This window comes from Osmerus eperlanus, chromosome 8 (genome assembly GCF_963692335.1).
Source record: "Osmerus eperlanus chromosome 8, fOsmEpe2.1, whole genome shotgun sequence".
Taxonomy (NCBI): Eukaryota; Metazoa; Chordata; class Actinopteri; order Osmeriformes; family Osmeridae; genus Osmerus; species Osmerus eperlanus.
Window position 1 is genome coordinate 10864763 of NC_085025.1, and position 21091 is coordinate 10885853.

General features: G+C 45.5%; 2 protein-coding genes across 2 annotated transcripts in view; one reads left to right on the plus strand and one right to left on the minus strand.

The window, feature by feature from the left end:
- fbxo25 (F-box protein 25) overlaps window positions 1-9926 on the plus strand; it is a 244625-nt gene extending 234699 nt beyond the window's left edge. The window contains exon 12 of the mRNA XM_062467247.1: window positions 9910-9926. Within this exon, the coding sequence (XP_062323231.1) occupies window positions 9910-9911 (2 nt within the window). The 3' untranslated portion in view covers window positions 9912-9926. The remainder of the gene's footprint in view (window positions 1-9909) is intronic.
- On the minus strand, window positions 7516-19260 carry si:dkey-206f10.1 (adenylate cyclase type 8). The gene is made up of 20 exons (XM_062467244.1): window positions 18517-19260; window positions 17518-18240; window positions 17125-17274; window positions 16791-16921; window positions 14417-14528; window positions 13889-14016; window positions 13473-13631; window positions 12957-13191; window positions 12678-12863; window positions 12474-12574; window positions 12076-12277; window positions 11685-11792; window positions 11184-11356; window positions 10854-10935; window positions 10356-10514; window positions 10020-10166; window positions 9523-9615; window positions 9246-9360; window positions 8706-8908; window positions 7516-8467 (listed from the first exon to the last, which is right to left on the minus strand). The coding sequence occupies exons 1-20, from the start codon at window positions 18799-18801 to the stop codon at window positions 8252-8254; spliced, it is 3708 nt and encodes a 1235-aa protein (XP_062323228.1). The 5' UTR covers window positions 18802-19260; the 3' UTR covers window positions 7516-8251.
- Window positions 19261-21091: the final 1831 nt, after the last annotated feature.

Genomic DNA, 21091 nt, shown 5'->3' on the forward strand with positions numbered 1-21091 from the left:
ATATTGCAAGCTTGCTGCAGTTAATATTGTTTTTGACAAAAAGACTGCAGTGACACTTTGTTGTTGTAGCACACTGTGTCCACTAGGTGGTGCCATACTGACTTGAAAGTTAGCCAGACTGGGGGCTTCCAGAGCCATCTACATTTACATGTATTCATTTAGCAGATCCTGGTCCTGTCCTACATCTATAAAGTTGAATAATGGATTTTGGTGTTTTAAAAACCCATCGACACTGTATGACTATGTTTAGCCTGTGTTCTGCTCCTCTCTCCCACCAACCGTCTCTGGAGGAGGGGATCCCTCTCTGAATTGCTCCTCCCAAGGTTTCTTCCATTTTTTTCTCCTGTTGAGAGTTTTTTGGGAGTTTTTCCTTGTCTTCCTTGAGGGTTTAGGTTGGCTGAGGGGCAGTTCTATGGGCATATGTGAAGCCCTCTGTGACATGCTTGCGTGTAAAAAGGGCTATACAAATTAATTTGATTTGATTTGATTTGAGCAGATGCTTTTATCCAAAGCGACTTCCAAGAGAGAGCTTTACAAAAGTGCATATGTCACTGATCATAACAACAAGATAGTCCCAAAACATTGCGGGTAGCCAAAACATGAAGCATACATTGTGAAAAAAACTAATAAGTGCCAAAGGGAAGAACCATAAGAGCATGTAGTTAAACAAGTTACAATTAAACAACATGAACCTCAAAAGTGCAAGAGTGTACCTGTAGAAAAGCAAGCAACAATAATATATTTCACAGCGAGTACAAGAATTTTAAATCAGTTACAACTAACCAACAAGAGCAACAAGTCCCTAAATAAGAGTCATTGTGTTCCTGGAGGAAACTAACATCAGGTCCAGCAAATCATTCCTAAGTACCGTTGTACTCCCGGAACAAGTGCGTCTTGAGCCTTTTCTTGAAGGTGGAGAGACAGTCAGTGTCTCTGATGGAGGTGGGGAGTTGATTCCACCACTGGGGGGCCAGACAGGAGAAGAGCTTGTGTTGGGACCGGGCGGTCTTGAGCGGTGGGACCACCAGGCGGTTGTCAGAAGAAGACCATAGGTGGCGGGGGGGGGGGGGGGGGGGTGTAAGGCTGGAGGAGAGAATTGATGTAGTCGGGTGCAGTCCCGTTCACCGCTCGGAAGGTCAGTACCAGGGTCTTGAATCTGATACGGGCCGTGATGGGAAGCCAGTGGAGGGAGATGAGGAGCGGGGTAACATGGGAGCGTCTGGGTAGATTGAAGACCAGACGGGCTGCTGCGTTCTGAATCCTCTGGAGAGGGCGGGTTGCACATGCTGGGAGACCGGCAAGCAGCGAGTTGCAGTAGTCCAACTTGGAGAGGACAAGTGCTTGGACTAGCAGCTGGGTGGAATGCTCAGACAGGTATCTCCTGATCTTCCGGATGTTGTAGAGGGTAAATCTACACGACCGGGAGACTGCAGCAATGTGGGCTGTGAGGGAGAGCTCGTCATCCATGGTCACCCCAAGGTTCCTGGCAGAGGATGAAGGGGTCACCGTCGCAGATCCCAGGGTGATTGAGAGATCGTGGGAGATGGAGGGTTTGGCCGGGATGATGAGAAGTTCTGTTTTGGCGAGGTTCAGCTTTCAGAAAGAAACAATGTCAGAGACCCCTATCAGATTCGGTGAGAGCAGGCATGCCCTCTAAAGAGCAACCATGCATGTGTGTTTTTTATGTTATTTAACTATATTGAGAACAAATTCTTAATTACAATGAAGACCTGGAGGCAGCGACAGGAGGCAAGTATACAAGACATTAAAAACAGAAACAATTAGGACAATCTATTCAGTGTTTAAGACATATATATGTACTGTGTTCAAAGAGACGCTAATTCATGAAAAAGTGCAGTGATCTGAAACTAGTGCTTGTACTCAATCACTAAAGGAGGGTAACCAAATGAAGGTGTGGAGTTTTCTGATCTTTTGCACCTCGTTCTAGTCAACAGCAGTGGCAAACTGGAATGATTATCAGCCAAAGTAGGTGCACTATGGCAGGGAAATACAAACTCAAACAGGGGCACACTGTCAAAGGACAGCACTGGACGTTCCACCAGGGACACAAGGCCAGGATCTGGAGGACGACATGGAGGCTGAGCCCAAAGGCAAAGATCCTCAGGAGGTCGGCGGTGGCGAAAGCTGTGCTGGTCCTGAGGAGCAGGGAGCTTGGGGGAGTCTGGGGTCAGGCAGGAACCCTCTGGGGTCATTAGGGTCTCGGAGGTCGACGCAGCCAGTGCTGGGGGCTCAGAGCTGGGGCACTGGGCAAGGCGGGCTCATGTTGAGGCATGAGATGAGGACAGCACCGGGGCGGGGGCTGCAGCGGAAGCTGTGGCTGGGATTGAGATTGTGGCTGTGATTGAGAGCTGAGCCTGCAGAGTGAAGTACTCGAACAGTCATCAGCAGAGGTGTCAGGGGGGGGGGGGAGGGGCTTGCATTGTTGCAAGGTGACCCATCCCAGGGCCACGTCACCTGCCTTGGCGTGACTTCTGCGGCGGTCTCCAAGGGGTCCCCCAGAGCCAGATGGTCGTACCCAGGAAGGTTGGGGTGTCTGTTGGATCCATCTCTTGGTCAGTTCATACTGTCAGCGGCTAGAGTCCTGAACTCGATGGTGTGAGCTGCCACACTGCGCGAGCCCAGGCGGAGGGATAAGAGCCGCTTGTCAGAGTCCTTACGAGCAGGCTGGTCGAAGGCCTTCCGCATCTCCCCGGTGAACCTGTCATAGGAATGGCAGAAGTCTGACTGATGCTCCCACACAGCAGTGGCCCAAGCAAAGGCGGCTCCTCTCAGGGATCCAATCATTTAGTACACAGGATCTTTGGGTGGGATACAGGGAGTACGTACGGTAGCAGAAATGTCATTGAGACTGAAGGAGATGGACTGGAGGACTGCATCGTGCTGCACTCGGAGGATGCCTTGACTGGCAACAGCTTGGAGGAGGGTATCCAGGCGAGAAGAGGTAGGCACTGTGTTAGCTGAGTCCATCGCTTACGGTCAGTTCCGACCGTCAAGGGTGAGTGCAGGAGGTGGAGAGAGAGGCAGGCAAGGAAGGATCAAAACTGAAAGATATTTAACGTACAAAACTCAACACAAAGGAACACTCAGAGAGAACAAGGAAAGTGTAAAGACTGTCCAAGGCGGGCACCATAAATACACACAAAGACCAAACAAGACACAGGTCAAACCAACGACAAGGAACAAGGAAATGAAACCTCATACAGACACTAAACACAACATGAGTGCAGTTAATCATACACTGGGAAAAACAAGGAAACACTGGAGAAGGGAAAAACATGAAAACTCAAACAGAGGCATGGGTATGGGCGTGATAATAGGGCTAAAATGGCATGTGAGTGTATGTGCATGTGTGTGTATCAGACAAGATAGTACTAACCACACAGTCCATAGAAGGCGATGTTGTCCAAGAGGCGTGTATCTATTCAAGTTCTCTGAATGTTCTCCAGTGTATCTGAACTCAGAGGGTTGGATCTTAGTCTGAGTCAGAGGGTGGGATCTCTGTGAGTATAAGAACAGCAGCTCTTCTACAGAGCTACTGTGGGTTACATCCTCTGAATGTGACACAGAGACCTCTAGTCCTGATGAAGATGATGGTGAGGAAGATGATGCTGGCTGTGGAACTCTGCCTCCTCCTGCTCGTCCTCCACACTCCTCTCTGCCTCTCTGATGTAGTGGACAAGTTTGACAACAACCACTGCCTGGAATTCTTTGCGGGATCGAAAACTCCAGACATCCTAGGTGTTTTGGAAAACGGCACTGTTAAAGATCAAAACAGATACAAGCTCATATGCCAGAAGTTTTACAAGACTGAGAGGTTTGCAACGCTGTATGATACACAAAACAAGATCCCAGTGTTTTCTGCATATACCTTTGAGGGGAAAAAAGACAATACTACTAAATTTACATGTAACAAGTGGAGAACTGAGGTGATTCTTACTATTTTATTGTTTTGTTTATTTTTGTTTTCAAATTGTGGATCTGAGAAACTGTTTGTAAGCTGATAATAATGCTAACAACGATGATATTATTTTATGATGAAGAGAAGTGGTGTAAGAGTAACATATTTACATGCGACTTCAGCTATACTGTCTTGTTGCAGGCGGGCCTTCACCCACAAGCCACCAACGCTGATTATATAAATGAAACACACGGTGTCCACCAGGTAGACAGAGGCCACCTTTTCCCAATCCAGCATGCAAAAGACCTGAAAACCAAACAGTCAACATGTACCCTGACCAACATCGTCCCTCAAAAGAAAAGCTTCAATGGTGGGAGCTGGTCCAGGATGGAGACGTCTGTCAATGAACTTATGACCGAACATTGCAATGACGATAATAAGCTGAAGGCCTACGTGGTAACAGGAACTGTGCCTGGCAATATCGCAATGAATGGCAGAGTCAACATCCCCCAGCTCATGTGGACAGCGTTCTGTTGTCAGAATAAGAACAAGCAATGGGTGTCCAAGGCACACTGGGCAGATAATGTGGAGGAGGGAGAGGGCTGTACAATTCCACCAAGATCTCTGGCAGAACTGCAAACAACACTATGCTTAAAGATCTTTCCAGATTCATGTCTGGAGGACTTAGTTTTGAATGAAAATGAAGTTGTGGCATTGAAGGAAAATAATAGTAAGTCACCGAACTACTGCCATAGCCACGGGAACATATTGTATCAGGGGGGTGCTGGGGGGGGGGGGGGCTTTGGCTTTTTTCTTTTGTTTTTGTCTTTGTCTTTTGGGCTGATGGATATGTAAAGAAATCATATATTCTTTTCTGACTCACCATAATTAGCTGAGTTTGTTTTCTCGTTTGAATATTCTAATTTTAGCGTAACACGTCACGTCATTCACACCAGATCGACTTTTGAAATATATTCTTCAATTTCTTTTTCTTCGATTTCTCAAAATCACAAACCACATTTGACATCATATAAAAACAAAATAATATTTCAAACAATTGTATGAATAAAGGTAGGAAATGAAAAACCTGTTGAAAAACTAAAACTTTATTTCAAGTCATATCATTATAAATGATCAATTATAAATTTAAAATGTAAATGTAAATTATCGTGCTGTCAGCAAAATCAGAATCAGAATCAGAATGGGTTTTATTCGCCATGAAAGTTTGCACAGACAAGGAATTTGCTTTGGCAGGAAGGTGCAAACATTAAACATATAGGAATCTAAAATTTTTATATGAGGACTAACTATACTAAGGGTACAAAACTAGCAAACTAAGGGTACATAACTAGCAATGGAATTAGATTAAAATAAACTATACAATAAAATATAAAATAAAATATAAGTTGCAGTAATTTACAATATAAATATACAAATATTACAAAAAATACAAATGGTACAGGATTGTATTGTCCAGTGCAAAAAGCAGTGTTGTTTTAAGGGCATTAAGTCATGACGTCCTTGTGAACCCTTGGCCTTGTTGAAGAGGCCAACAGCGGAAGGGAAGAAACTGTTTTTGTGGCGTGTGGTATTGGTCCTGATGGGCCGCAGCCTTCTGCCGGAGGGGAGTGACTGAAACAGGGAGTGACCAGGGTGGGAGGAGTCAGCCACAATCACAAAACAGTACTCAAACAGTACACAATCACGAGCAAGGAATGTAATACAGAGTACTGATATATAACTTTAAATGATTCAAATGTGTTTTCTTCTGCTTTCATGACTACACTCCAAGTAACACAGGAAGAGAAGCCTAAAAAAGAAAAAAAAAACGATTCCAACTATCAGTCTGTCTGATCTTTACAATATACAGAATATCGGAAAACTTTTTTCAGATGGTACATGTGTCTAAATAATCCTAATAATGAGTAAACAACCTCCTCTGACTGCTTTCTAAACAAGCTGGTGATGTACTTGATGCCCTTTGTAATTCTTTCTCTCTTTTCTTTTTACCAAACTGAATTGTTACAGCATTGTTAAGGATAAAGGTGTATCAAACAGTTTCTGATGTATTGGCAGACATATTTCAGGGTAGCTTGAAGTTCTATTGTGGACAATTCCCTGTATCTTTGCTTCTGCTCTTAATTCTTTCCTGACTTTCAACATTAGATCAGGTGCCACGCTTCCTATACTGTGTGTTTTGAGAGGCAGAACGTTGACAAGAGCATCATGATGCTGAGTGACTGGAACATGTCACCCTTCTTCATGGACTCAAATGTACATGTAATGTTTGCTCATGAATAAAATTACAGCATTAGCACGGTGTCATTCATTACTTATATCAATAGGTAATATACTTTAAGCAATTGGCTTTTCCTCAACAGTTTGTCTAAGGTTTAAACTTTCTGACAACTTCAGATCCGAGAAGTCTCTTAGCATAAAAGTGTCTGCTAAATGAACTCATTGTTATTATACATTATTAAGTATGATTTAAAAAGTTTGTTAAACATGCTTCATGTCATTGTGGGAATACATGTGAATGTGTGTGTGTACCTGACATCTTTTGTATTTGTAGATGTAGGCTAAATCGTACACACCATCATTTTAACAGTTTTTAAGGTTCATTCTTCCTTCTCACTTTCTCCAAGGTTTACGAGCTAATTTGCTCATTGCTTCCCCCTAACAAAATACATATAGTGTCCACTAAGTGGTGCCATACTGACTTGAAAGTTAGCAAGACTGGGGGCATCTGGAGCCATCTACAGGTTTTTGCTCCAATCATATTCAGGCCTACTTGATTATAAGAATTGACTGGTCGATAACGTGATTCTGTTTAGTTACAACTATGGTAACAGCAAAACTCCAGAAAATGATCTCTCCAGAAACGGTTGGAGACTGCTGTAAACAAGGAGAAGTTTGACGACTGTATCAGAAAGAGAAAAACATAAGATTACATTTTGTTCTTCATTGGTCTTTTTAATCATCAGAAAATGCAAATGTTTATACAAATGATTGAAAAAATATACTGTGCTGTGTAAACCTGGGATCTCATTATGAAAATGTTTTAGTGAATAAAGTATAGACAACTAAACGTATTTCCCCTGTCACAAAGCAGACATTTAAACAATACAACTGACTCATTGTACTTATTTCCTGTAATATTTCATCACACAAACTAATGGACAGATGAATGTAATTGACAACATGAAGAACATAATAGTATATTTGGCAATTACGTGTTAGGAGAGCAGTATGAACTGGTGTGTCCTTGCAAAACAGCTTTGCTGTGCAGAGCACTGAGTCAGAAGGCTACAGATAGATGGATAAACAGAACAGATACAAACTGTTTTAATCCCTATGGTTACAGACATGTCGTGTTATTCAAGACTTGTGTAATGAAATAGGCAAAGACTGATGACTACATTGTAATTGTTCACAAAATGTTTGACACTGATGTAAAGACATGTTAAACGAAGATCAAAATGTGTACATTAGCACTGTCATATATGGGATATACCATTCAACACCATAAGGTGGGGGTCATAAGAATGTGAACAATTTATATTTGGAAATATTCCAGAACTAACTATAATTTAAACTTTGCAAGATGTAACAGAATAGAATACATGAGTTGGGTCTTAAGTCTAAAAGTTGGGTTGGGTCTAAAATATTTCAAGATATTCCGCAAATGATAAGGTAGATCTGAATAAAAGTATTAATATGGGCCTTCCTGTTACTGCTACAAAGATAAAACAGCACAATCTGACAATAAATATTATTATAAAAATGATAAATTAGCAATCCATCTCACTCAAGAACTATGTAACAAAGTTGTGTAACACAGTAGTGTTAGAATAGTGAGGTATTTTTGTAATGATGGCTTGCTATGGCTTACGATGAACTGCGGATGTAAACGGCAGGATTGTTGTATCACAAAGTAAATACATGTTGGCTAAATCAGGGTACACAACTGAATAAAAAAACAAAAACAGAACAAACATGGCAGTAGAAAAAGAGAAATCTGTGAAGGAGACAGTTCAAAGTCTGTTTAAGCCTAAAGGAGATATCCCTTCAGAGAATCTTCCAGACAAAGTGTTATGAGAAAAGCACTATAAAACAGGTTTCCTCTCTCGTGGTGTCTGTGAGAATATTTCCATGCTGAATACAATCCTTCCCCACCATGTCCATCTCTCTCACACAAACACCATAACTCCCTCACGTGGCAGCAGACTAGGTCAACCACCCATCCTCTCTCCCAGAAGAAACACTGCACCCCTACTCAGAGGAAGTGACTCAACTCTGCCACAGGAAGTCATCACTCCATGAACTTTGACCCTAGGGGCTCTTAGCATTGCAGGAGGTTAGACTGAAGCCCCCGTTGGCCTCTCTCTGCTTCTCCTTGTTCCTGGCCTGCACCAGGCCGAACACCACCGCCGCCAGCGTGCTGCGTCCCCCGGAGCGGCCTCCAGAGCGCCCCACCAGAGTGCTCATCCTCTGGCCACGGCTGCTGTTGATGAAGTAGGTGCGCACCTTCCCCTGACACTCGCTCACCTGGGAAGAGACGGGGACAGATCAGTCAGTGGCGCCCTCCAGTGGACAAGATGTTCAATCACACTCCTACTTGGAGTTGTAAAACAGAGCAGAGGACAGATGAGAGGAATGAAACAGAAGTGACGATTGGAAGAGCAACTGCCTAGTGGCGGTTGTTTTCTCCCTGGCCTCCAAATCTATCCCGGGTCTTAGTTCTCCTGGTTGTGATGGAATCCACCCCTCTGAACTCAGAACTCACCCCTTTGATGAAGATCTCTCCCCGGAGCTCCAGCACAAAGCCCCAGTCCACCAGGATCCTGCGTGTGGCCTCGGGCACCTGGATACGGCCGCTCACCCCCGTGCTGTCCATGCGGCTCGCCAGGTTCACCGTGGTCCCCCAGATGTCGTACTGCGGCTTGGTGGCGCCGATCACCCCGGCAACCACAGGCCCGTGGGCAATACCTGGATGACACGGACAAACGACCTTCATTACGAATCACGAGAGACAGGCTCAGTCAAAGGGAGGGATTTCACCCACAGTGGAATAGTCCAGTGGCCAATATCTATTAAATAATGTATGTCGTCTTCTGGAGTAAAAATCTCCTGGCATAAAACTGAGATCTTCTCAATGAAAACACAACCCATTTGTAGTAGTCACATATAGACTTAAAGGATTACGATGTTCCCCTGGTTTGTTTGGGGTAACAGATAGTTTCTATGCTACTAGTGGCTCCAGCACTCCCCCTGCTGGGCTGAGCTGTGTGGACCAGGCCCCTGCATGTCTCTCTGATGGTCTTACCCACTCGCAGCTGGAAGTTTTTGGAGGAGAATCTGTTGATCTCTCTCAGTGTCTCCTGCATGGCTAAGGCAAACAGGATCAGCTCACTCAGGTGGTTCCAGTCATTTACACGGCCCTGAGAGTGAGAGAAAGACAGAGATGGAGAGAGATGGAGAGACAGAATGTTGCTCAACACAAGTAGTTACACATCTCATTCTTTTTCTTGTCAGTAAATATACTGTACATGTTGTGCAGTTGTTGATCTCCCTTTAGCCAGTGTTGATGTATGGTGACCCACCTGTCTCTCTGGGGCCAGGCCTGATGCTGCCATGTAGCAGCTGCCAATAGTCTTGATTTTCTCTATGTAGTGAAAATAGGACTCCTCCAGCAGCTGTAGAAAGAGAGGCAGAGATTAACCCTCGTGCTGCCTTCGGGTCACATGACCCAAAGGTTCATAACGAACCATCGTTGTGTTTACCCAATTTTACCCAATACAAAAACAAATTAAAATAATTTTCTTTTAACCTTTGCAATGTGGGGGGTCTGAGACAGCCTAGCTGTTAAAAGAAAATGCTTCACTTTGTCTTTGTATGCGGTAAATCTGTCGCAATACGACGGTGGGTCACAATGACTGATGGGTCAGAATGACCCGAAGATAACACAAGGGTTAAGAGAGATGGAGAGAGAGAGAGGGAGAGGGAGGGAAAGAGAGAGAGATAGAGGACAAAGTTATAATAGTCTTGTAATAATGATTCCACCCCCCCTAAACCCAGGTGCTCTGGTTTCCTGACTCACCTCATCGAACCCTGCAATGATCTCATTGAGCAGCCTCAGGGAGTCCACTCCCTCGTGTTTGACCTCCTTCTGCTCGTAGTATTCATTGAACCCCGCCACAGAGGCAAACAACACCCCCACCTCCTCGTAGGACTGGGAGTACAGATCCTTCAAACACAGACACGCCACGCAGACAGTAAGTCAGTCAGTCACTGCGGTCTACAGATGTCACTCAAACATATCCAGGAAGCAGGGAGTCAACAGGGAGCTGGGAGTGGGACCTCGTCTTGGGACAGTCCCAGTGTCTGAGGTGAGACGGTGGCGTGAGCCAGGTGTTGGTGAACCTTAGGGATCTACCTCATCGTGTCTGTTCCTCTCCAGGAAGTGGCGGGCCACGTGAGCAGGCAGGATGTTGTGCAGCAGACACTCGTTGTGCTCGCGCAGCTCCCTCATGTCCTCCACTTCCTGTTGGGCTTGAAGGCGCCACAGGAAGTCCAGCCTTGTCGTGGCCTCCCACTGTGCAACAAGGTGCAGCCAATCAGGACCAGACTGGAGTGACATGTGACTAGACCCTTGTTTTAGGAAGTGTTGAATTCAAGTGCGCGGGGGACTAGAGGGTCATGGTGGTTTCTGGTTTTACTTAATACTAAAGCTACTACTGGACATCTGAAGAAGAGAATGACTGTGCACTGGGAATGAATGAAGGAAGGAAGGAAGGAAGGAAGGGAGGAAGGAAGGAAGGAAGGAGGGAAGGAAGGAGGGAGGAAGAAAGGAGGGAAGGAAGGAAGGAAGGAGGGAAAGAGAGAGGAAGAAAGGAGGGAAGGAAAGACAGGAAACATGAGGGTTTAACAGTACCTGCCGTCCGCTGTAGAACACAGCTACAACAAACATGGCCATGAGGAGGATGGATATGCCCTTTCTCCTGAGGTAGTGGGACCTGTGGGTTGGTGTGTGTGGGTGCACATGTATGCGAGAGTGTGTTTGAGTAAGTGGAGTAAAGTGAAGACAAAAAATTGACATTATAACACTGAACATGAATTAACTGTGTAATTAACAAAGGCTACACAATCATTTACTGAGGAAAAGTTATCGTCAGAGTTTGATCATGTTTTAAATATCTACCTGTGTGTGTGTATGTGTGTGATACCCATGAATGTGTATGTGTGAGTGTGTGTGTGTGTGTACCTGTGCGCCACCCCCTGGTCTGGCTGACTGACAGACAGCACATGGAAGGCCACCTGGATGAAGTAGGAGTACACAGCCACCACGAGCAGGAGCACTGCCAGCTTCAACACAGAGCTCAGACGCAGAAACACTGCACACGTCACCATGGCGATCACCCCGCTCTGCACAAAGAACTACTCACCAGAAGAGATAGCGACAGAGAGAGAGGGTGATAGAATGATAGTTATGTGTACAGTGTATAGAGATAGAAAGAAAGGGGGATGTCGGTGGTGTAGAGTTAAGAAGAGGAGGAGACAGAGAGAGAGAGAGAGACAGTGTACAGTATTTCCATTTAATGACTACCATTCAAAAGATAACATTCATTTTCATGTGATATGAAATGTAGTAGGAAATGACGGTTGAATTGTAAAGTGTATATGTCCACCTACACAACAGACTATCCCTATATTTGCTGTGACTGTCCCTCATTATGAGAATGGTCATGTGACTGTCCCTTGTTACCTCAGGGAAGGTGCAGGTGCTGAGAGCCCATTGATTGGTTGAGTCCAGACTGCTCCTGTTGAGCCCCTCCTCGTCCCCTGTGACAGGGTCTCTCAGGGAACACCACACCTGGGGCCACACAGCAAGCAGGAGGGGTCAGACCACACGGCAGACACAGCAACATTCTCACATCCTATTGGACCACATATCAGTCAGCTAACACTCTATGGAGACAGACAGAGCATTGTAGAGTTCTAGAATGTTCTATTTGAACTTTTAGAATTTCAGGTCATTGAAGGGTTATAAAAGCTAAAAAACTATCTGCAGGTTTAAGATTATTTGTATAGCCATTTTCCCAAGTCCAAAATCCTCTAAATGACAAAACGGCCACTCTCCCAAGATTGCGTCTCACCATGTCGGTGGAGACCATGGCGAAGTTGAGGGTGATGGCGCTGAGAGTGAGGAGGTTGCGGGCGCTGTTGTTCTCGTGGATCCAGCAGCAGAACTGCTGCAGGGCCCAGGGAGCCTGCTTGAACTCCTCAGCCAGAGCCAGAACCAGCAGCAGCAGGTAGGCCAGCAGGAAGACTGAGAACTGCAGCACAGCAGGGTACTGCCTGCTCAGACACGGGGTGGAGGAGAGGGGAGGAGGGGAGAAGGAGGAGAAAGGGAGGGGAGAGGGGAAAGAAAAGATAGTCAATTTCCAAAATATTAATACTAAGAGTTATGAGTAATGCTAACCCACTCCAGTGGTCAGTAACTGCCCATACATAGAAGTGAGACTGTGATTGGCCAGTGGAGGCATCCGTCTACCTGGGGGCGGGGATGAGGGCCTGGACAGCCATGAGGAAGAGGACCATGATGAAGGAGCAGACCAGGTTGGAGTTGAACATCTCGTCTCTCATCAGGGAAAACTGCAACACATAGTTGCACAATCTCCATCATGTTGTTTTGAACTTGGCCAGTTCAACCATCTAAACCCCAAACCAGCATGGCCTCCCCTTCCTGCCCCCTCACCTGGTCCTCGATGTGTGTGTCCTTGAAAACGAGCGTTACCGGGGTGATGTGCTCCTTGCGCATGCGCTCGCTGCTCCGCACCTGGATGGCGTGCTCGATGCGCTTGTTAATCTCTTTGGACGGCGATTTGCGCGTCGACAAGTTGGGAAGCTGTTTAAGGGAGCCGTTGGTGAAAGAGGCCAGGATCTGTGGGTGGGGGGTGGAGGGGTCATAGGTCACCAAACAATTTTCAAACTCAGTGGAGAACTGGGTCATCAGAGGTCAAAACCATGAGCATACAGAGTTCATGTTGATGATGTTCCCAAACGGCAGCTCTGCGTTCCACGTGCGGCTTGGTTGGCGGGTTTTGGGCGGTTCTGGTTTGTCCGTGGTGGGCCCCTCCTCCTTGGGGCAGATGAGGAACGTGTCGATGTTGTGTTTCCGCAGGAACTCGTTCCTCTCTCGGCCGTGCCCCTCCTCTGTCTGGTAGCTGCCCTCCAGGCTGTCCAGCGTTGCCCGGGAGATGTGGATCCTCCTGGGGGGGGGGGGGGGGGAAGAGAGAGAGAGAGAGAGAGAGAGAGAGAGAGAGATAGATAGAGATAGAGAGAGAGAGAGAGAGAGAGAGAGAGAGAGAGAGATCAAAAAAGAGAAAGTGTGAAAGAAAAAACTACAAAGTGAGAATATAAACACAACCTTTTTCTCAACTTTTTTATTGAGCCATTGTATCCTAAAGCCTTCAACCACAATCATAATGTGAATCACATCTCAGAGCCTCCCACCATGAACCATGGGGAGGTATGAAGCTCTCCTTCTCACCCTGGTATTCCCCCTGCCTCCAGCATGTTAGCGATGCCCACATCCCAGGACCACACGTCAAACTGCCACTTCTGCAGGCCCAGCACGCCACACAGCACGGAGCCTGAGTGGATCCCGATACGCATGTCCATGTCGTGGTTCAGATGCTTCCTCACAGACCTGGTGAGGTGGACAGGAGAGAGGCCATGGCACCGTGTCCACAGACTGACTAAAGCATGTAGAGCATGCGAGGACACCTAACTTGGAGGTTTAAAGGGCAGAAACATCCTTCTACATGTTGGCATTTAACAGTGTTGAAATGATCTGGAAGATGATGTCTGAGGGAAATGTTCTTCTTACATGTCATTCGACCAAATTGAAATATGGCATGTTAAGTTTCAGCTTGGCTGATCTGTAAGTCATGCGGACGGGCTGACCTGATGGTGTTGATCATGGCCAGACCCATCTCTACGCAGTAGCGAGCGTGTGCACGCTGGGGCTCTGGAACACCCGACACACAGTAATAACAGTCGCCCAGTATCTTAATCCTCATGCAGTGGTGCTCCTATGAAGAGACAGAGAAGGGAGGGGGGGGGCAGATTAATAATTTACCACAGAGACAATAAAAGATTTGTTAAGGGAGTCAGTTAAATCAACATTTGAATAAAGAGGATAGGAGAGAATAACGTTGATGTAATTTCCCTAAGTTGCCATAATGGTGGACTGTCTGGTGAACATGTTTCAACTGTTTCTCAATCTATTTTACACAGAAATCATATATAATCTTGGAGAACAAAGGGATGTTCAGTGCTGTTTATTATCTTCTAAGACATAATTACCCTCTGAATAATATTATTAACAATGACTCTTTTAATGTTTTGAGATTGTAAGTGAATTTGTTTTCATCCTGTCAAGATCAGGTTAGGGATATGAGGGTTTGCAGTGCAGCAAATTGATGGTGTTACCTCAGCTAGATGGTCAAAACGTCCAAAGAGCTCGTTTAGTGTTCGGACCAGCTCCTGGGCTGACAGGTTCATGGAGAGCAGAGTGAAGCCCTTGATGTCAGCAAACAGGATGCTGAGAAGAGAGGAGAAATAAAACATGTCAGATGGAGAGGTGAGAGGTAGAGGAGGAACAAAGGAAGAGGGCTCAGTAAAGAGGGGTTTGGGGGAGCCTTACTGAGGTTGTCAGAACAAAGGTTATAATAACCCTCTTTATGCACTAATACCATTTATTAATACAACCTCATCACAGCCTAACTGTTTATCCCAAACAATGTGCCAGGCTCTGATAAAACTCTCACACAAAACTTAAAACCAAATTGACAATCAAACTCCAAGTAAAAGTACATTTTAGTTCATTTCTGTTTCTCATCTGTAACCAAATTACATCTAATACCTTTATCAAAACTCTTAAAAACCCTTTCCGACAAGGTGCAATCAGGAAATGTTTCATTAAAATACCCTCTGCATAGGTTTGTATGAAACAATGTGTCATTAATGTTTTGTGTGTGTCAAACAAGCCATTCCTAACCACACAGTCCATAGAAGGCGATGTTGTCCAAGAGGCGTGTATCTATTCAAGTTCTCTGAATGTTCTCCAGTGTATCTGAACTCAGAGGGTTGGATCTCTGTGAGTATAAGAACAGCGGCTCTTCTACAGAGCTACTGTGGGTTACATCCTCTGAATGTGACACAGAGACCTCTAGTCCTGATGAAGATGATGAAGATGATGCTGGCTGTGGAACTCTGCCTCCTCCTGCTCGTCCTCCACACTCCTCTCTGCCTCTCTGAGGTAGTGAACCAGTTTGACGACCAAAACTGCCTGCAATTCTTCGTAGAATCGAAAACTCCAGAGATCCCAGGTGTTTTGGAAAAAGGTATAGTTAAAGATCAAAACATCTACAAGCTCATATGCCAGAAGACCAAAGAAGTCAACAAAGAAACCTACACGTTTGCAACGCTGTATGATACACACAACAAGATCCCAGTGTTTTCAGCATATACCTTCGAGGGAAAATGTGAGAAAGAAAGAAAGGGCAAATGGACAACTGAGGTGATTCTTACTATTTTATTGTTTTATTCATTTTCAAATTGTCTTGGATGTTGAGGATCTGAGAGACAGTTTGTAAGCTGGTAATAATGCTGACAATGATGATATTATTTTAAGATTAAGGGATGCGGTGTAAGAGTCACCTATTTACATGTGACTTAAGCTATACTGTCTTGTTGCAGAATGACCTTAACAACGATGAACAAGCCACCGGTGCCGATTATAAATTGGACACAAAGACTGGTCACATGATAAGCAGAGGCCACCTTTTCCCATGCCAGCATACAGTAGACGAGCAAACCAAACAGTCAACATATATCCTGACCAACGCCGTCCCTCAAAAGCAAAGCTTCAATAGTGGGAGCTGGGGCACGATGGAGACGTATGTCCAAAAACTTATGACCGAACATTGCAATTACGATAATAAGCTGAAGGCCTACGTGGTAACAGGAACTGTGCCTGGCAATTGCAGAATGAATGGCAGAGTCAACATCCCCCAGCTCATGTGGACAGCGTTCTGTTGTCAGAATAAGAACAAGCAATGGGTGTCCAAGGCACACTGGGCAGATAATGTGGAGGAGGGAAAGAGCTGTACAATTCCACCAAGATCTCTCGCAGAACTGCAAACAAAACTATGCTTAAATATTTTTCCCGATTCATGTCTGAATGACTTAGAGTTGCAGGAAAATGAAGCGAATTTGGAGAAAATTAATCTTGTGGAATCGTGGCGGTTCTGTAACACAATGTAACATGATGTTACTTGTAATGTTAAGAATGTCTTTAATACAGAGTACTGATAAACAAGCTTATATAACATAAAATGATTCAAATGTGTTTTCTTCTGCTTTCATGACTTCACTCCAAGTAAATTATAATGTGTTCTACCGCACACACTGTTATGTATTTTCTATAGAGACAGGACAACCATGCTGTCAGCCTAGAGCATTGTGATGTTTAGCATTTTCTTTTGGAGTCAAATGTACACTGATATGATAAGTCATTGCTTGTAAATATACAGTACATACAGGACTGGCAAGGTTTCATAAATTATACATGTTGATTTAGATAACATGGGCCTTTTTCAAATTTTCCTTTATAGTTTTTTTTCAGAAATCCTAGGCCCCAACCCTTCTGTCTCTTAAACACATTCTGAGATAATACATCTAGCAAGATTTAAGAAGTTTGTCAGCGTAATTCAGTTTCTTATGGGAATACATAGATGTGTGTGTGTGTGTGTGCTGTGTGTGTGTGCGTGGTGTGTGTGCGTAGTTGTGCGCGTGTGTGTACCTGACATCTTTGTACTGGTGGATGTAAATCTTGTGAAACTCTTGTGGACAGAGCTCGTCGTCTAAGGCGCTCATGTCCGCGATCATCTCCAAGGCAACAAAACGAGGCAGGATGGACAGAACGAGACGCTCCTGTTTGGAAACACAAAAAGTCTTCTCATCTCCTTTCAAATTCATCAAGGCAACAGATGCTTTCCGTGATCAAATAAAGAGAATTAAAACACGTTCATGTAAATACTTCCATGTTTAAATCTGCCTGATAATCTAAATTGATTTGTGTTCTCTGAATGGAGCCCCTGCTGTCTGGGCTGCTGTGGCCCTGCGGGCTGGCCCACCTGTCTCTGGTTCTCCTGCTCCAGTTTGAGGCGGCCCTCGATGCAGCGGCGGGTCTCCAGGAAGGCCTGTCTCTGGGCTCGGTCCGTTAGGTAGTGGATGAACAGGCCAGCTGTGTTCATGCCCAGGTACAGCAGCGCCTTGGCCAGCACCTACGCAGGGGGAGGGACAAGTTGACATGGGATATGTAGTTGTAGCCTCAGATACATAGGAACTGCTAGCTGCTTTGCTTATCACACTAGAGGGGGAGAGCATCTTGCAAGTGAGAACAGCTCAAAGCATTGTTGAACATTGGATTTAAACCCATGGAGCTATGCACCAGCAAAAAAGGGTCCCAGATCATCCAAACATCAAAGGCGACGTCAAATAGGTCATCAAATGTTTGGCGTTTTCACCTTTCTCAGCAGGCCCACGTCGTTATAGTGGCGCACCACTTCCACCAGGAGGTGCAGTGTCGAGGTGAGGGAGCCGGCACACATGGCCCAGAGCAGGGGCAACGGCAGCAGCGTGTACGTGGCAAACAGCGTGAACAGCACGTACCAGGACGGGTCCTTCTCCAGCCCGTACACCAGGCCACCCAACACCTGCGTCGTTTGGGACAGCCAGCTGGCCAAGCCGGCGTAGCGTAGCCACCTCGGCGACATGTCTTTGCAGGTTAGCACCAGGACACACAGCCCTAACGCCAGCGCCATAAAGAGGCCGGTCAGCCAGCCGTGTAACCAGTCGGTGGCCGCCTCGGGAGCGAGCGCCAGATAGAGGACGAGGACGTGAAACTTGACCATGGCGTCGATGACGTTGGTGACGGCTAGCGAGGTGCGCCGCTGGTGGGAGGAGTGCCGCTGGTAGAGCTTCTCCAGGTCGCGGGACTTGAAGGTGTGGCGCAGTGTCGGCAGGTAGACGCCACGCAGCGTGCGACCCCAACTCTGGAAGAAGTCGGCGTCGCCGGCGTAGTTGCTGACGTTGGTGACCGTGGAGCCTCGCTCGGGCATGGGGTGGATGCGGATGGCCGAGGAGCGCCGCTTGTTGGCTCCGCGCGAGGACTTGCTGCGGATCTGGCGGTTGATCTCGTCGATGTAGGTGTCGGTGACGAAGATCTTGCGAGCTGGTTCCACTCCCACCTGCCAAGAAAGGGGGGGAACCACGGAAGGTCAACAGGAAGGTCGTTCCAGCCAACCATCATGCGTTAGAATTCGGCCTTGTGCTTTGGCAGTCAGGGCCTGTTGGGATCAACATTACAGTTTGACATTCCTGGCTAGGCAGCGTTGTATGTTCCTGTGTGTCCTAGGAGAGCGCCAACCCTGGATGTCACTAGACAGTTGAACATATACAGTGGCTCACCTCACGATCAACCCTATGCCACTAGAGAGCCAACGACACACTGTGGGTCACCTGACCTGTTCGTTCATCTCCCGCTGGCTGATGATGTGCTTGACAGCATTCTGCCACATCAGCTGTTTCCTGCGCAGCCCCGGGGACATGGGTGTCATGCAGGTCGAGGGCTCCTGCAGCGTCATTGGCTGGACCCCTGACGTGTCAACGAAAGTCACCATGGCGACCTCCACGCGGTTGTCTGTCCACACGAGGTCCGGGTGTTCCTCTCTGCTCAGGAGGGGCCAGGATTTAGGACAGGGAGGAGCATCACCTGGAGACAGGGGTAGGGGGTTAACTATCCCAGTCATGGGATTTATACTGTTCAATTCAATTGTTAACAATTGTTGGGGTCTGTTTGCTTTGTCACATCATAATTGTACGGAGGCAGATGAACGTTCATTGCCATCTCAGATATTTTGAGGTGTCTCCATTATTCTGTGTAATATCATGCCAAATGAATCAGACCATATAGACTACAGAAAGGTAAAAAGGTGCAGCTTTCAGGATTCTCTGAACTGAGTACACGACTTTGGGGCTCCAAGCCTTATGCTCCGCCAAATAGCCCATACTGGACTAGCATAGTCATGTGTGTCTAAGTGTGTCAGAGAATGAGAGAAGAGTGTATGGAGTGAGAGTGTGTGATAGTGAGGGAGAGTATGGCGGGAGTGAGAGTAAAGTGTATATGAGAACAAGTGTGAATGAGAGCAAGTGTGGATAGGAGTGAATGTGTATGGAGTGAGTGAAAGAGTGAGTGTGTTGTGGAGAAGGCTAGAGTGTGTGTCTTAGATTAGACCCTGCCAGGAGGCGAGGAATCAGCCTCGAAGCTTGTTTCCTCATTTAGACCTGAGCTTGTTAAAACGGAGATAAACTCCTTCTGGCGCATGTCTGCTCTCCCACAGTCCAGTGGCCTGATCCCCTCTCTAGACCAAGTGGAACCGAAATCCCAACCAAAACAAATACTGTTTTACTGTGAAAAGTGGAGCGATACAAAATCGTTCAAGATCAAAATGTCGGAAGTATTTATCTATATTATCTGGTACACATTGGATTTGGTGTTGATTCCCATTCTACACAGGTTCTATTTCTGGAGCAGTATCATTGGTTGATTAGCTGTGGCAGGCTGCCAGCAACAACAATCATGTGTAAACAAAGACCCAATTAATTCCATTATCACTGCTAGGTTTGTGTCAAATCATTAAACAACTGTCTGAACAAAGGCTGAAAAAAAGATGATTAAAAAAGTTTTTTTATTATGTAAGGTTATGTATTAAATTCCAAATGTTGTAGTTTGTTTGTTGCATACAATGTTCTTATTATTTCAAAATAGGTAATTCACATAAGTGTTAGAACCCACATGGGTAAACATTGTATGTATTTTAATATTTTACAGTCACAGCTGTGACTTGAATCTTTTACTCAAATTGAGCTTCAATTCAGATCTCATTTTTTTTCTCTCACAAATTCCCGAGAGCCCAAATCATTTCACAGTAACATGGAAAAAACACTTGCCTTTGTTGTAGTGGCCTCTTAACTTCCATAGCAGATCGTCAACTGCAAGACTGCAAACTCCCTCATAATCCACTTTTGTTTATTCCTTTTTCCTTAATTCCACCACGTAAATCCTCCCATTTCTGTAACAACATTGAAGCAATCAAAGACCATCGCCAACAGACAATAAGAATCTGAATACAGCCACGCTTTCTTTAGGAAGGTAAGATCATCACATACGATATAGACGGTTAGTTTGAGGTTTCCAACCCGGACTTGTGGGTGGAGCCTATTGGGCTAGCGCCATCACCTGTGTGGAAGGGCTTTCAACATCGCAAAAGCCCCATAAGGAGTGACAGGCCCAAAGAGGATTACTTAGTCAGCAGCCACTGTCACTGTCTCACAAAGCCAACGTCATCGCCTCTTAAGATATGTCAACAAGTGGGCAACACGTTCATTAAAAGAAATCCTTATTACATTTTATTTGGACATATATTGAAACGGTACTTCCATTTGGCAGTGAGACACAGAAAGTATGGTGCAGCTAAATTAGCCAGGATCTCACTTTGTTGTGCCTCACAACCGCAATACCTCCTGTGTCTGCCAAACCCCTGTCAGGTACAGAAATGTCCAGAGAGAAAGACTGAAGTAATGATTTGGCGGGCTGCCAACATCAGCAAAGCCTAGCTCTTGCGCTATAAGCTGGTTAAAGCCTCAGAGAATCAGTTTGCTAATTTTGAACAGCCTATGAGACCTGGGCATAACCTAATGAGACCAAATCTGTCCTCAGTATGACTCTATCACCCCAACCAGCCCAGAACTTGGCTGGATCCAGTTTTTCTTATGGAACTGTTTCTTAATATCCTAAACACCATCACAGTGTATAGCTTTGCCATGTGCAGAATTTACATTTTCATTGTGCTGAGCTTCACACAATATGACAAAGACACCTACTCCAACAGTTTAGTCTAATGAAATAGTGTACTCGTCATGTAAATCTTTGGTAAAAAGTAATAAGAATGCGTAAATAAAAAAAGCTATTTAAAAAAAGTCTTAATTTCATTCATCAAGTTTGTAAAGCCATCGGAAGTCATCTAGCCTTGTGGAATC